Below are 17394 nucleotides of genomic sequence, written 5' to 3'. Positions count from 1 at the left end.
TTTCATAAAAAATGTTGTGTTTGTTTTAGTCCTTCCCCAAACCCCTTTCAGTTCTCCAGTGTCGGCAACATTTTTCCAAGCCAGAAGGAAAGGAAGTACTATCACAAATTTAGCCTCTGTAGGGTATGATTACGTAATGCGAAAAAGGAACTACTAGATATCAAGCAAAATCGTGGTTTAATCTTTAGATTATGTACGAAAGAAAATTGGTGTCAGGGATAAGAGGAAACTAAATCATATCACAATTGTTCATGGACTAGTATACAGATAGCAATAGCGTAAGTGTTCCAAAAAGCTGTTCCATTTACTTTGTACCGCCATCCCTCTGTTACCTCTGTACGTCATACCAACGACCAACTCACTCCGGATACGGTTGAAGTCAAATACTGCCTGACTGCAGTTCGAAAGACGAAACCGACTGCACACCGACTAACGATATGCCATTTGAAATACGCTACATCTTTAATCGGGTTTGAATCGGTTTATTTGTGGTGAGTGATTAAAAAACCGGATACCTGGAAAGTGCACTGGAAATTATACACTACTTACTTGATGTGGATACTCGGTCATTACTCTAGGGCTACACCATCAATAACTAAACATGACTAAATTGCGGTGGGAATTTCTTCGATTCTGTTTGTTGATGGAAATATCCAAACTTATTCAAGCTGAAGTTGATGGTAAGAATAGATATTTCTAAAGGCTTATGTATATGAAGAGTTTTATTCAAAATAGGGATGGGTCTGCGTTTTAGCGATTTTGAGAAATTACCTTTTTAGTCACCTACTATATATTGTATTAAACTTAACGAAACGTAACCCTGCCGTGTGAACGTTTAGAAACAAACGATATGCGGGTCATAATATTTTTGCCTTTAAATTTTTATTTTCTGTCTAACCCCTTTGAAATAAACTGTATCTAACCCGTACTTGAAATAAAATTTTGAGTGAGCGTGTGGGTTTGTGCGTGGGTGTGTGAAACTACGGTTTTCTGTTTCATTTTGCTCGTAAAGAGTCACATTTGGTATCTTACATAGAATATTTGATTTCCCAAAACGGATTAGATTTATTCCAAAACTGGGTAAAAAATGAATCAATGGAAACAGAAAATTAAAATGAACGATTAAAGGAAAATGAAGGAGTAAGGTCCTGTTAAATAACCGATGCTCATTCATAAAGTCATAATCAATTCTTGCAATGTTGCTAGGATATGTTTTGTAAGAAGATGATACTGAACATAAAGACCGATAAATGTCATTTATCGGTCAATAATAATGCCATGATAAGCTTCGTCAAATTGATCATAATGTTGTTTCTGCAACATTTCTTGTGTTGATTTAACACCAGGCGAAATGTCCACACCAAATTGATTTTGAAACAACATCAGTTTGGAATCAAACCGATGCTGTTTTAAAACTAATTGGTTTTGTATAAACACCTATCTGGTGTTGGACTATTAACAAAACCGGTGTTGTTTAACACTTCCCTGGTGTGGACAAATCTATAGATTTCGGGATGGTGTTCAATCAACACCGGGGATTTTGCAGTGTATGATTTTGTATGCTACTGGTAGACCAACCATGGACCTCCTCTTCTGAGTAGGCATGGTAGAAAGTGCTCTCCCCGACAAAATGAACTCCAGATCGAAAATAAACTAACACATTATTTCGAATGGTATATCATAGGCAAGGTGTCGTGACCGATAGGGCGCCCTACAATGTTGAAGACCGGGGTTCGATTTCCGGCACGGCCCTTGAGTAAGGCATTTTATATTGCTGCTGTTGTTATTGAAATGTTACACGTATGCATGTGTAAAAAAAAAAAACTAAAAAAAAAAATCGAAAGCAGTCGATTGAGTCGGATTGATTGGCGCGATTGTTGCCTATTATACACATTTAGATTCTAAGAAATTTTCAATAGTTTACAAACATCAATTACTGCCATAGGTATATTCAAGGCACATACCATGGAACTTAACGTTATGCGCATTGAACATAAGAAGAATAGTGGGCATGGTGTGTATTTAAAATCTCGATTTTTTACTACATGTATTTATATGATTATGATTTCCTTTTGTCCTTTTCTTCACGATGTGCTGCTCTCAATCGAAGGTGTCCGGCTGCTGGGTGGGAACAAGCCAAACCAGGGTCGCCTTCAAGTTCGGTTTGATCACGGGTCAAGCTATCAGTACATGTGTGCTGAATCATGGACCGTCGAAAACAGCATAGTATTATGCCGACAACTCGGATATCCGGGACTCGTACGAGACTACCGAACCACTTCCGGCTTGCCATTTGAAAGTACTTATGATGGCGACACGGTTTCGAACGTAGCTTCGGTCAGGTGTGGGGGAAGTAAGTGTTTGGGTCATCTTGTTCGGTTGTTCGTGGGGAGGGGGGGGGGGGGGTGTTATTCACATAACACGTATCCTTCGAGATGTGTTTTATGGTAGTATTAATAATAATTTTTTTTCAAAATCCCCTTTTCTACCTTTTATTATTGACTTCCCCACTTGATCGTAAACTCAAGATTTTATAAAAACAATCGTATTGGATTATGTAATTAAATTGTAATCATGGGAAATATGGAATGGTTATTTTGTGAGTAAAACTTAGTTTAGAAATATATTGAAAGTTAAACTAATAAATAATAAAGATTCAAAGATGTTTTCAGAAGATAATCCTCTTAATTGATAGCGCAGACGACCGCGAAATGATAAGTTTGGTAGAGGACCGTGAAGTTTGCCATTCATAAACCAAATCTTCAGTAAGGTCTGGTGTTAATCAGAATGTTTTTTTATATAAATTTCATAATCTGTTACGACACTTACCTATCGTTATTCCGACTCTTACTCCCAACAATTAATTATTCCCATGTTTCATCAACAATGACCGGTCATGATAGAGTCTGCATAACCTTGATTTAATTTGTTGATGAAGCCTCCACAGTTAAGAGAAAATAGAGTGCTATCTAACAATGGTGTGCAGAGCTTCATGACCTCCAAAAATGAACGAAAAGAAAAGGAAAGGGGAAGGGTGACATGTGATACCCCTTTCTGTATACACTCTAAATAAAAACAGAAATGGTGAAAATACTCCATGAGTGTAATTATGTGTCGAACCATCATTGGGCATTTCTTTTGGGCATTTTTATTTATCCGGTGTGATGAAAATTATTTTTAACCTGACTGGACAATATACTTCCCGCATTGGGTGAAATACTGCCAAAATTGGATATACATAATTACCCTCGTGCCGATTAAAATTTTACCCAATATTTCTTTTAGAGTGTATTATGTAAAAAGCTATAACGAAATTAGGGTAAAAAAAATCTATAAAAAAAAATGCTAGCTCGCTTCGCCCACTCAGACTTTTTTCTCCAAAGTTTGCCCAATGCGCTATGTCCTGCCCCCTTAATGTTTTGTTCATTGCACTTTACTGCCATCACAGCCATCTTATTATCTCTATCAATTAAAATGAGGAACACAATTGATAATCCAATATCACTTTCTATTACCTCGTTGAATCTGATATTTATTTTCTTTCATTGCACAAAGCGGAAGTGGTTTCCTTGTGCATACTGTGAGTTTCGAAATCCAACAATGTCAAATGATAACAGTCCCGTAGTAGGTGGATACATTAATAAAGTAGGCATTTCAACACAATACTATTATTTGCAGATGTGGTTTTCCAAATGAAGAATTATGTATGTTGTATTTGTATGCCATTCTTATGCCAGTATTTGAAATTCATATTAGCACAAAATGTATCATCAGATCATCGTCACCAGTACTCCAGCACTACCACTACTATCTCCACCACCCCCAACACCAACAACAACAACAACCACCACCACCATCATCATCAGAAGCAGCATTATCACCATCATCATTATCGTCGTCGTCGTCCTCCTCCTCCTCCTCATCATCATAATCGATCTCATCATTATCGTCGTCGATGCTGTCGCACTTACTCTTTCATTGACAAATACATTTAGCGAACACCGTTTGGGGGAGAAGCCAACGTAAATTAGCATGCCAACTACAGCGCGTCCCAAAAAAAACTATACACTTTTGAATTGGCTGCCAAATTAAAAGTATATCACTTTGTGGGAAAATACTTACATATATGGAAAGCCAATAAAGTCATCTTTCAAATGACACCAAAATCTTGGAAAACTATTCATGCTTGAGCGAGCACTGCCCTCTTAAACAAAGGGTATGAAAATTAGGGTGGGCAGGAATTAGCCTGCCAGTTTCTTTCAGTTTTTGAGAGGCGAGTCCCTTGGAACTTGCAAAGTTGAGGATGTTTTAATAAATCAGTGATCATGATCATCAATTTAGGTTTTTATAGCAAATTTAAGAATTAATCAATTGAAATTTAATGCATGAGTGAACATGAAATACAATTTTTCACTTTTTCAAATGGATCTCAGCAATGTGTCATGGAAGTCAGAATAGGGATAGGACTTAGGTGGGGGAAGTACGTTGATGGGTAATGGGTCGACAGAACACTTAACCCGCCCCCCCCCCCTCTCTCTCTCTCTCTACCCCTTTCACCCCTCCTGTGAAACTAGCCTTTGCTGGGGTGAGCAGGAATTAGCTTTCCAGCTTTTTTTTTTGAGCTGAGTCCTTAGGAACTTGCCAAGTTAAGGGTGTTATGCTAAATTACTGATGAATTGAGATCAGTTTTGGTTTCTTAAGCAAATTTCATGAGGTACTAAATTGAAATGTAATGCATGAGTAAACAGGAATTGTAATTTCAGTGTAACATTTTTAGTTTATTATGTGGATCTTAGCAAGTGTGCTTATAAGAGTCAGAGTAATGTGATGGTACCTGTTACATGCAAGGGGTGAGATAGGGTAAGACTTTTCTTTTACAAATTACATGTCATGTACTCACCTCCGCCCTCCACCCCTTTCTTTCTCATGGATTTAATACTGAAATGCCAAGTGACTTATGGTTGATGGATCTTTCTTTTCCATTGAATGATTATTAAAAACTTGACTAATTATGATGATTTGTGAAATGATTTATTGAAAAAGCTGAATGTTTTATTTATAATTTATTGAAAAGGTGAATATTTGATTGATCACATTGATTGAGTTGAGTTACTATCAGATTGTTGATTGAATGATCGATAGGTACATTTTCAGAATTTATTATCAAATTGACAGTCTGCTTTGCACTTAATTCGTACATGTAATAGCAATCAGTCTCAATCTAAACGGGAGGGGGAGGGACGGACCTGTAGGAGGGAGGCTAAACGTTCTGTTGACCCTTTTACCATCAGCTTACCTCACCCACCGAAGTACAATATTACCCCTATTCTCCTGACTCCAATGAACACACTGCTGAGACCCACATTGTAAAGTTAAAATCCTGCACTAAAGATTGCAATTGACGCTCACTCATGCATGGAATTTCAGTTTGATAATTCATGAAATTTGCTCGAACAATTTAAATTGATAATGAATGACCATTAATTCATCACAACACCCTCAAGTTTGCAAGTTCCAAGGGACTCGCCTCTCAAAAACTGAAAGAAACCGAAAGGCTAATTCCTGCCCACCCTAATTTTCATACCCTTTGTTTAAGTGGGTAGTGCTCACTCAAGCATGAATAGTTTTCCAACATTTTGGTGTCATTTGAAAGATGACTTTATTGGCTTTCCATGTATATAAGTTTTCTCCCCCTAAGTGATATACTTTTTATTTGGCAGCTATTTCAAAAGTGTATAGTTTTTTTTGGGACGCACTGTATAAATGTTAAAAGATTTTTAAGGTTGAGATTTGCATTTTTTCCCTTTCTCAGGTGAATATGATCTTGCTTCCTGTCCAAATAACCACAGCATAATATCATGTTCCATAGACCAAACAGTGTCGATAATTTGTCATGGTAAGTTAATTGAAAATCTTCCGTTCGTATAAGTAGACCTACTTTTATTTAAACAATTGCTCTCCCATGCTTTGTTTGTCGTTCTTTATCCCTCATTCGTTAGTTATTTTACATCTGTCTGGGGGGTCTTTATCACTTCTATGAACTTGATAAACATTATTTAGTTGGTTAAAGATTTGCTCAAAAATGCTCAGAGATATTCTTCATCGACTAAAACTAAAATTGGTCTTTGGCAGCTAAAAAGGGAATTTGAGGATTTTAGACCAATATCAAAAAGTCTATCGTAAGTTTTTGTAGCACGAGGTCTTAATCACCTTTTTTTTATTGACACGGTATTAGATTACGGATACCTCGGCTGCTTTCGGCAACGCCCGGAGAATTTCGGATACGTCCCGAACTCTGTCCGATTCAATTATGCCATCACGGACAACGACGAATGCATTGTAAGGTGCAGAGGTGGATATGACTACGCCGGAATCTCTGGGTCATTGGTAAGTATTGGGTAGAAGAGGTTCACATCTTCTTTTACTAGGGTCTGATTCAGGACCAGACATTTATTTTGCTTTTTTTGTCATACGAAATATTTTTATCCCCTAACAAGAGTAATATATTAACATGGAGATGCATAAACCATCAAGCTATTTGTAATATATACCTTTTCTGATGAACAAACCTGCAGAAATATGTTACGTTGTGCTGACAGAAAAACTCGACATATTAGGCTGTACTGAGGCTTGGCTTAAGGGAGATGCCCTGGACGGCCCTATCATGGCGGACATTCAAACTACCCTTCAGCAATATCGTCTACTGAAACTTCCTCGCACAGGAAAGAAAGGTGGCGGTCTGTGCATTTTTCTAAGTAACAGTTTTACCACAAAGAAGAGAAGAATGATTCGGTCATACCTTAGTAAGAATGTGACTGAGATCCTCATTCTGTCATGTCTTTCCTTCTCGATAATTGTAATAGTCTCTTGTATACATGAACCCCGGACAAAGATATTACAAAGCTCCAAAGAATCCGGAATTCAGCTGCAAAATTTGTCTCCAGATCCAAGAAACACAACCACATCACACCAATCCTCAAAGAACTGCACTGACTAACCATTGCTTTAAAGCCTTTCTAATAGCATTTGATGCTGTCCACAGTCTTGCCCCTGAATATATTTCTGAAGTCATTTCTCCATATCTAGGACATCAACCAAACAGCTTCTTCAAACACCTATATATGTAGGGTAATAACTAAGACGCATGGCGAAGGGTTTCCTCTAGTGCTCGCTCCCTTTGGAATTGACTTTTTTTATTTTATTTATTTTATTTATTCATTTTCCAACACGTGGGCTGGATAGCCCTCTTCAGCCTAGCGGCTGTTCTTCTGAGGGGTCCAGATCATTTCATTTTTCATTACTCTCTGATTACAAAACAATCCTGGACTTTCAAATCCCAACTTAAATCATTTATCTTTAATGAAGCATTCAATTAGACCATTCCTTATACGTACGCCATATGTTAAATGATTGATTTTGAAGTTGTTATTGTAAGTTAATTGTATAATTTTGTTTCTGTAAAGTGCAATGAGAATCCTTACAGGTCTGAAATGCGCTATATAAGAGTTTCATTATTGTTGTAATTATTATTATTATCATCTTCTTTCTTCATCACTTTCCGGGGGGGGGGGGGTCTTCTTGCTTCCTTTAACGTTGTTACTGGCTCTTCAATGTGTTCATAGGCTCATATTCTGATAACTATCTTCAATTTTGCTCTTCTTCTTCTCTATTGATCTTCAAAACGTAAACAATGATTCTTGATGGGGTACATAGTGTATCTGCACGTTTAGGTATCCCTCAGTTGAATTAGATCCTAGCGGAGATGAGCAATGTGATGAACTTTGTGAAACTAACTCCCTTCAAGCGTGTGGAAATTATGCAGAATACGCTCAGCAACCATTTTATACGTGTAAGTAAGAATGTGTATTATCAAAAGTTAATTATCATCAAGGAAAATCTGTACCAAACGAAGCTCATTTGAATAGAAAGAGAGAAAAACACATTAATCTAGCTTTAAGCTGTACATTCTATCGAAATTGTATAGAAAAAATGGTTTGATGTGAATAAATTTAATTCTGGGTTATTCGCTCTCACTACCCCGTCATGTCACGATAACACCATCATACTGTCATAAATGCAGCTGGTAACATCGCTAATAGTGTGGAAATTCGTTCGCTTATAGATTCTTTCTTTTCATATATCTTCTTTATAATAGGAAAGTCCACCCCAACAGAATATTGATTTGGAAAAATAAAGAAAAACCAAACAGGTTTAGCGCAGAAAATTATTCAGAATCAGATGTTTAAAAAGAAAGGTATGATAATTTACAATTTTGCAAACAGATGTGTGAAATATTGATTAATTGTAAATACCTTTGTCATAGTTTACAGCACTCGAGACGGATTTTGCGAAGCCCAGTCTGCTCCTACCTCTGGGAATATAACCCAATCATATAACCGCTATGGTGATGTCGTCACGTTTCGCTGCAACCCTGGCTATGAAATAGTTGGAAGTGAAAGTCTACAGTGCATAAGAACATCAGAAAACACCAGCGAAATAAGCTGGAATGGAGCCCCTCCAACATGTGAAAGTAATACGAATTTCGTAATACATTCCATTTCAGTTTGCTTTTTGACTGATCTATTCTGCACGATATAATTTTTGTTCCAGTAATAATCTGTATTCAGCATATACAAATGTTCGTTTGCTCACCATGTTGACAGCAAAACATCAAAAATACAAGGACCGTCAACGTAGTTATAATATAACAATTCTGTTTATTGCCTCAAAGTTTTTTTTTACTGAATGTTGAAAATGTTATTGCCCTCAGGAATAATAGTAAAAAATGAATTCGAATGCGTATTGCCATGAGTGTGGCTGCTGATATTGAAATTTAACCTGGATCATTTTGATATTGTATATGTTTAGATATTTTAGGCACGAGCAATTCCCGAAGCACTGGCGATGAATTTCCTTAAATTGATGATGAATTTTTAAAATCATCCTAGTTTACAATCATTTATATATACATGTATATTTTTTTATTTTACTTTGGTGGGAGTAATCATTGTGTAGAGTTGCTGACAACAGTTTTCGAGGAACATGACCCCTGGAGCCTATTTAGTAAATGTATTTCATTCTTACTTTCAATCTCAGAACCACCCCAAGTACAACCAACATCAATGGAAACGACAACGATTATGACGATCTCCACCACTCCCATTTTTAAAGGTAATATATGTAATTATCATTTTTAAGCTCGAGAACGAACTGAACAAATTTGTCCAGAACCATCTCATATCGGTTTTATTAGAATATCGAAAATATTCAAATGTAATTAATTTGGCTGTGTTCAACCAAAATCGAAATCCATATATATTATTTAAGATTAAATAGATACCCCGTTAATCAAAATTGTGATTCTTGTTTTAATCCCATGAAATTGATTCAGTACTGTGTGTACTTATCCAAATAACCAATCTACATAGACACAAATACACTACAAGGGGAAGATCGGACAGCCTAGACCGCGTAATGAAACGCTCGGGAAGAGCGCCCTACAGCGTTGAGTAGGTAACGGCTTGTGTTCAAAGCATATAAGAGAAATTGTGAAGGGGCGAATGAATCGATGATGTTTACATTTTAAGAGAGGCTTCTGGATAATAAAATACGGAATTATTCCCATGCGTCGCCCTTGAGCCCTCTCCAAACCCCCCTCTCTCATTTTCCCATATTTGTTATACACAGTCGCGTGCCGATGTGCGATGGGTTACTTTAATACTCAACCCTGTTGGGCGCCCTTCACCATGAGCATTAATCCAGCGTAAAAAAAATGCCGAAGTGTCGGATCTTTCCCTTGCAATATCTTTGGTAGAAACAACTTAAATTCTTTCCGAGGCGACGATGGCCAAGTTATTAGCAACGGCCCAGATTATGTGACCAGGCATGAAAAAAAAAACATTAAATCGTTTGAGTTTTGGAAAGGTCATTGAGTTTTCAAATTGTCAAGATTTATCAACAATGACAAACACAAGTGCCTGGTTTAACATAAGGAAAGTCAGTTAGAAGTTTAATCCTGATAAAGCATGAAGTGAAAACAAGTTCAGGGTTCAATTCAGAATGAGATGTGCACACTGCGCAATCTCAGTTCAACTAGTTATTATTCAGTAGTTCAGCAAAGCGATTTTGTATTGCACTATTTTCATCTAGGTTCATCCGATCCCTCATTTAACCTCTCCTCACCCGGAAGTAGTTCAACCTCAAGTGTCGGAACAAGCCCAGAAGCAGCTACCAACACTCCAAGCGCAACATCTTTAGGTAATAGTTGGTGTAATTTGAAACCGTCTACAGAAACTCCCCTTTCAAATTCATATCCTAGATGTAGTTTTGTGTATTTATTAATCTGGTAAAATAATGATATTCAGAAATATTTCGAAGGGTTAAGAAACCAAAATTTATTTTTAGGAAAAAGGATTAACATTATTTGAATAAAAGGGGAAGTGGCTGCAACGTGACCGTTTTTCATGCAAAAATGGCGTGTTTTCGCTCAACTATGCAGAATCAATCCTCGCACACAGATAAAGCATTGAGAATGCTAGTCAAATCACAAGGAAAACATGGGAAGTTTTTGTCGAAAATTGGTGAACCTGGATGCTTGATTAATCTAAGATTCAGAGCTGACGAAAAAAATGGAGAAATGAGAAATGTCATTTGTCCATAGTCACAAAGATTTCTTTGTCATGAAGCACTTTTGACAATAGATTTGTCTACGTTCCAGAAAGCATCTGCGTAGTATTTTCAAACATTCCCTAAAAGATGTCAAAGCTGAGATATATCACCTATAGCAGCGATTCTCAACCTTTTTTTTTGCTCGAGAACCACTTTGACTCTCAAATTATTTTCGAAGCCCACTTCACCAAAATTTTAAGAAAGCGATATGACTTGTCTCGACCAAGAAAGAAAATGATTATAATAATGAGCATGTTAGTGCGTATAACTTTCAGTAGCCTGGCCTTTGAGCCCCTCCTCCAAACATTATACAACCATGACAAAATACATGACATAGCAACTTAATAGCAAGAATGCTGAATACCTTCAACATTCGGCACACATTACTTGTGATTTTGCATCACTGCCAGTCATGATGAATTCTCGCCCTTTTTAAATCGCTTTTGGAAAATGTACATTTTTATGAAAATATGTTTTCGTGAAATTTGAACGCAAGTACTAAAGCACTTTCGAAACAAACAGTTCAAAAACTTACTGCACTCGCAAATATTCGGTAACGTAAAAGGGCGACAAATGAACTAAATTCTACACAATATGCATACATGATGAGGTTCCCATCAAAGTTAGATCGAAACCATCAAAATATGTATGCATATTGCAACATGCATAAATCATGGTTTAGCTTTGTTTGACCCACGTAGACCGATCAAACATTACATATTCGAGCAGTCGGACAGGTCCAGATCTGTGAAACATACTGTAGTTCCCCCCCCCCCCCCCATTTTTTTCTTCCTCTAGAGCTTCTCGCGGCCCATCTGGGAGAGCTTCAAATTGACAAATTTCAGATTCACAAATTGTTGATTGAAGTTTGTCTTTTTTTCAGATGTGGAGTTAATCGCTATTTTAGTTAGTTTGATCGTCATATCCGTAGAGTTATATTACTCATTACATTCAATCGTGCAGTAGATGTGTTAGGCATGAATGTGACACTCAATTCAAATTTACAAATTGTTGCTTAAATCTGGTCTCTTTTTCAGATGGGAAGTTTATCGCTATTGTAGTTAGTTTGATGGTCATAATCCGTATGTTATATCCCTCATTACATTCAATCGTGAATTAGATGTGTACCGCATGAATATGCATGCCACTCAAATAAAATTTACAAACTGTTGATTTCATTTGTTCTCCTTTTCAGATGTAAAGTTCATTGCTATTTTAGCTGGTTTGATCGTCATATCTGTATGTTTTGCCATCCTTATTACAGTCTTTATCTCCTGGTAAGTACATGTATCTTTAATTTATTTTACATAATTGTCTTTGTCTGTCATTTATATTATCCCATCAACAAAATGAAATACATATTTCACAATAAATGACATGTGTAAAGACGGGAATTTTATTGAGTCTTTTATTTGAATCTTTTCATCAGGTACATTTAATTAGCATGTCAATAATGTACTTTAAAGTATTAGTTGAAAAGGATAATAATATAATATAATAATAATATAGGGTATGTTTAAAGCGCACATATCCACCTTGTTAGGTGCTCAAGGCGCTCCTATATTACCCGGCTAAGCAAGGCGTTCACAGCGCACACAGTGTCTTAAGGAATTACTTCCTACCGGTACCCATTTACCTCACCTGGGTTGAGTGCAGCACATTGTGGATCAGTTTTTTGCTGAAAAAAATTACGCCATGGCTGGGATTCGAACCCACGATACTCTGTTTCAAAGTCCGGAGACCAATCCACTGTGCCACAATGCTCCCCAGGGGTTAATGATTAATAGAAAGAGATCTCGTTTCTTAAAACCTCTTGCACCATAAGCTGTCAATTAGAATAATAAAGAGCACACTGACTCCCAAAATTAAACATGTTAAGACGCAAACGTAAGGAATATCAAGACGTGATGCTTGTATAAATAAAACAAACGAAGGTGGTCTTGGTATGATCCACTTAGAATCGAAAATTGATTCACTTAAGATTTCGTGGATAAGCAAGCTGTTAGGGCAAAGCGAACGTAGTTGGAAATTTCTTTTTAATTACTGGTTATCAAAGATTGGTGAAATTCCTTTATGTTTTGAATACAATATTTCAACAAAAGATATGCGTTTTCTTTGTACAAAAGCAAATATGCCCAGTTTTTACTATGATTTTTTTTGTAGCTAGTCTAAGTTAAGATATATTGGTATATTTGGAGCAAAAAACATTGAAAATGAAATTATTTGGAATAACAGCAATATAGCTTTTAATTAACGTATGTTGATATTTGATAAATGGAAGCATGCAGGTATAATTAGGGTAAAAGATGTTATTAGAAATCTTCAGTGGCTATCACCAATTATTTTGAATAAATCTGTCTATTCTTCTCAGCTTTTATTTGATTTAGATTATGTTAAGTTAAAAAAGTATTTTCCTGTTTATTGGTTGAATAAGTTGTTTAAGGAAAATCGTGTACTAGAATTAAAGAGAAGTGAACGAATTTTAATTTCGTTAAAAAGTGGAGTACAAATAACTCTAGATTCTTTACCAACAAGAAAGATATATTCTCTATTGTGTTCAGAGCTATCCGAAGAATAAGGCATTGTATCTTTTTGGTCTAATCTGCTCTCATTACCAATTTCCTTTAATTGGAGCAATGTATTTTATTTCAAGTTGCATTTAATTGTGGACAACAGGTTAGACAGTTTAGCTTTAAACAAGATTTTACCATCAAGAGACAATTTATTTAAGTGGCATGTATTAAAAAGCAACACATGTAACATTTGTGGAGAAGTTGATACCACTTTTCATTTCATACTGTATTGTAAATATGTTCGATTATTTTGGAAAGTTATAGAAAGGTTGGTATTTTATATTTTCAAGATTACTATTTCTATAGATGAAAAAAACATTAATTATAGGTTATGATCTGCAAAATGCCAGCAATATTATGTGTAATCTATTTTGTGTTATTGCTCAATTTGTTATTTATCAAAATTATATAAAAAGCATATTCAAAGGAAAAAGATATGATGCGAATTCTTTATGGATTGAATTCAAACTTACTATGATTATTTATTAAGAAAATTTATGTAAAAAAACAACCAAGTTCGGAATTTTGAAAAAAATGTGATATCCAAAAAATTATTGCATTATTGAATTGAATTGTTTTGTTTTTATTGTTTGCATATTAATGTACATGTTATTGTGAATGAATACCTCGATTAAGAGGATAAAAGAAAAAAATCAAGACGTAATCCATCTTCGACTGAACATCATTTTGATTTTAACAATGAGGGGCGAGGAGGAAGGAGGAGGACGAGGGATGGGGGAGGTAAATTTTAACACAACGAAAAGACAATACATTTTCTGAAACAGATATGGCCTTTCTAGAAGAAGTATACGCAAGGCGTTCATTATCTTGATACCGACGTATTTTCTTGTTATTATCCTCTCTGTTTTGAAAAGCTTCGTAATCAGGCGACATAAACGAAGAAGTGGTGACACTGTTCTTGAACTGCAACCCATCCAGCGCCCTTCACCCCCATCTCATCCAGACAACGCACCCCGGCTGCGTGCTGTAAAGAACGACTACGTCAGCGATGTGGATCGTGGTCATGGTAACGACCTTGCTGCCGCCAATGACCACGACACACAAGTGCAGCATGACTACTCCTCGTTTCACCAGCAACCAAAGTCGGCTCCGAATCTTAATAGAGCCAAGAAACACGGTTCAACGGAACTACTGATTCATGGGGGAGGTGACGATGAGTACGCATGCGCGTACGAGTGCGTTGACAATACTGGATCGGACGTCAATAGAGGAACGAAGGTCGCCTCGTTGACACATGATGGAGCTAGTGGTGTCGATTTGCGTTCAAACGATTCCGCAACAAACAATTTTAGCCCCACCACGACGACTGACCACGAATACACATACATCGCAAACGCCCACACCCCACCTTTTCTCTCCGAAAGACGATATCCTGACCATGGCCAAGATGTGGCGTACGAGATCCCAACGGAGTCGCCAGCTCCTCATGTTTTTCAGGAAGTAAAGCGCCCCCAAGGGTTCAACCAGGACACGAGTCATTATTCGAATGAAAACGTCATCCATCCTCGATCCCGGGCCAATCGCGACATGATCTGAACCAAAATTCAATATCTTTATTAAGATGAATCATATCAAATCATGTTGCTGGGCCAATATATAGAATTATTAGAAATGTTATCAATTTTTCAGACAATTTTGTTTAAATCTTACATATGTCAGTGCTGTTATAAACCCCTCTTCGAATATTCGTCATCGAATATATTGATGAAAGTGCTTGTTGTTGAAATTCATTCTCTTATTTCATTATGGATATCCGAATCTTTTATCCTTTTTTTTTTCTTGCTCGGTATAAGAATATGTCTTTTTCTTGAATGCGAAATGCACCTTTCGCGAAAATTAATTTGATGTTTATGTATATATCAAAATGTTGTTTGTGATGGGTATATATCATTGAACTATTTTTCATGTTTGTAGTTACAGCTTAGAAAAAATGAAAATACACATTTTATCATACATGTATGATACAGCATTCGAATGATGAGGACTATTATACGCATAATGTACTGCAGAAACAGATTTAATCTCAAAAGTTCTCTGTCAATAAGAGTTTTTCTTAATTAAACATTTGATATTAATGCCCTACGTAGTGTATATTGCAATAGTTATCATCTGGCTATAATCATGAAAAGTCGCCTGTATTATAGATGTATGAACGATGATTCTACATTATTACAGTTTGCATAATTTTAGTAAAGTGGGTCAATAATGAAAATTATACTCGACTATCAGTCGAACATTCCCATCTTATTCAACTCAAACACATCTAGCGACCTCTCTCGGCAATTTTTTTTAAATTTTCATTTAAAATTGCTCTATGAGCATTTATCTTACAAATTTGGGGATTAAATAGCGTAGGCCACAGATAGAGATTACCCCCTACGTTTCCCTTTTATTGTTCACTTCATAAGTGTTTTAGGGTATAGACATTCATATTATAATCTCGTTATGCCTTGGAATAGTGAAAGCCATATTTTTGTTGTCTTACCAAAATTAAAGACATCATTTTTAATACAGAAAAAGGCAGCAGACATTCCAACAATCTCAGAGTTTTGATCTCATTCTGCAGTAGAAGGAAATGATGATCCGAGCTAAATTGTACTTCAGTAAAACGATTCTGAAAGTTTAGTGTCAATCCAAAGAAATGAAAATGAAAGAAAAGAAGCAATCTACATAATATCACGTTTAATTACGAATCAATGTCACAACATTTACATCGCACAGCTGATTATTATGGCATTTACACAGGATATGCAGAAACTGCAAAACAGATGATAAAAGTCTGTATTAAGTTTTGGTTATTCCATTGATTATTTGTTTTAAAATGTTGACTTAAATACACATATTGCATATAGTACATGTTTCGTGAAATTTTTTTTTGGGACTTACAATCAACAAAACGAACAAAACAACAAAGCACTTGGTAATCATGAAATAAATGTTTTAGGATAACGATTTTAGAGTACAATCTATGTACAGAACATCTTAAAGATTAGTGTTCAAGGGTTCTTTCATTGTCCACAAAAATATATACAATAATAATAATAATATAGGATATTTATATTGCGCACATTTCCACCTTGTTAGGTGCTCAAGGCGCTCCTATATTACCCGGCTAAGCTAGGCGTTCATAGAAGGAAATAGCTTCACCCAAAAGGAGCTGAACTTGATCACTGCCACTCTAATTCTAATCCCCCTCCAAATTATAGATCAGCGAAAAGTTATGGGACTTGAGGTGGATCTCTTATTACATGCAATACCCTTTAAGTAAGTAGAGATCATAATTATTTTTTTTTTGGACGGGCAGTTACAATAATGACTCAATGGATAATGCATAAATGACAGAGGCTGTGTGTGTGCATGTTGGGGGTTCCCAAGTAAAAGTTTTTCCAAGATTGATCTTTCAAAGAAAAGAGAACACCACACGTAAAAACCATTCGTTTAAAACGTAAAAAAAAACACGGAAATTTCTTTCGCAAAATCAGAATTCATGTTATCTATCAACCTAGACGACTGCAAGAACCTCTGTTATTTTTTCTAACAGTTTAGGGTGGGGCAGAGAAAGACATTACAGGGAGAGTGAGGGGGCACAATCAGCCTCTATGCATCTTCAAGAAGTGAGAAGAGAGGAGAAAGAGGGGAAACAGAGAAGACAAGGAAATAATAAGAAAGACGAGTATAAAATATCTTGATCGTGTACTACCCCCATATATTACCCCTGCTATTGAATTAAAAAAAGAAAACACCAGTCATGATGCATTCAACAATCATCTGACACTTTTTGAATAAAGTGATAGTTTCGCTACACTTACAGAATACTTCCTTGTTTCTTAGTTGGGGACAGCATTTATTTTTGTACTTTATAATGTGCAGCCTATACTGGTAATAATTAACACAAAAAAAGAATATAGGCAACTGTTCTCTGTTAACCTTAAAGTAAGTAGAATTTGTTTATAATATTTCGTACTGTAGATAAATTTCATCATTTCATCGCTCCCTCCCATGACAAAGGTTTAAGCACTGATAAACATAAAGACCGAAATCTGCAAGCCCACATTATCAGCACCTCTAACAGGTGCGACATTGCCCCCATTATGGTTGTGGAGCACCTTCAGCGGTGTCGCTTCGCACCTTT

At 36.2% G+C, this 17394-nt stretch overlaps 1 protein-coding gene across 1 annotated transcript; it reads left to right on the top strand.

Annotated features, from left to right (window-relative positions):
* The first annotated feature begins 218 nt into the window (after positions 1-218).
* On the top strand, positions 219-16862 carry LOC121430815. The gene is made up of 10 exons (XM_041628225.1): positions 219-680; positions 2111-2353; positions 5813-5896; positions 6236-6387; positions 7714-7849; positions 8324-8530; positions 9097-9171; positions 10150-10257; positions 11864-11945; positions 14117-16862. The coding sequence occupies exons 1-10, from the start codon at positions 602-604 to the stop codon at positions 14796-14798; spliced, it is 1848 nt and encodes a 615-aa protein (XP_041484159.1). The 5' UTR covers positions 219-601; the 3' UTR covers positions 14799-16862.
* Positions 16863-17394: the final 532 nt, after the last annotated feature.

This window comes from Lytechinus variegatus, chromosome 17 (assembly GCF_018143015.1).
Source record: "Lytechinus variegatus isolate NC3 chromosome 17, Lvar_3.0, whole genome shotgun sequence".
In the NCBI taxonomy this organism is placed as follows: Eukaryota; Metazoa; Echinodermata; class Echinoidea; order Temnopleuroida; family Toxopneustidae; genus Lytechinus; species Lytechinus variegatus.
Note: the sequence above shows the minus strand (reverse complement) of the source record. Positions and strands in the feature narration are given on the sequence as shown.

Excerpts from the sequence above, each read along its gene's own strand:
- LOC121430815 (XM_041628225.1), top strand. The coding sequence starts at position 602 with ATGACTAAATTGCGGTGGGAATTTCTTCGATTCTGTTTGTTGATGGAA. Across the intron at positions 681-2,110 it reads TATTCAAGCTGAAGTTGATG|GTGTCCGGCTGCTGGGTGGG; the intron begins GTAAGAATAGAT and ends TCTCAATCGAAG. Across the intron at positions 10,258-11,863 it reads TCCAAGCGCAACATCTTTAG|ATGTAAAGTTCATTGCTATT; the intron begins GTAATAGTTGGT and ends TCTCCTTTTCAG.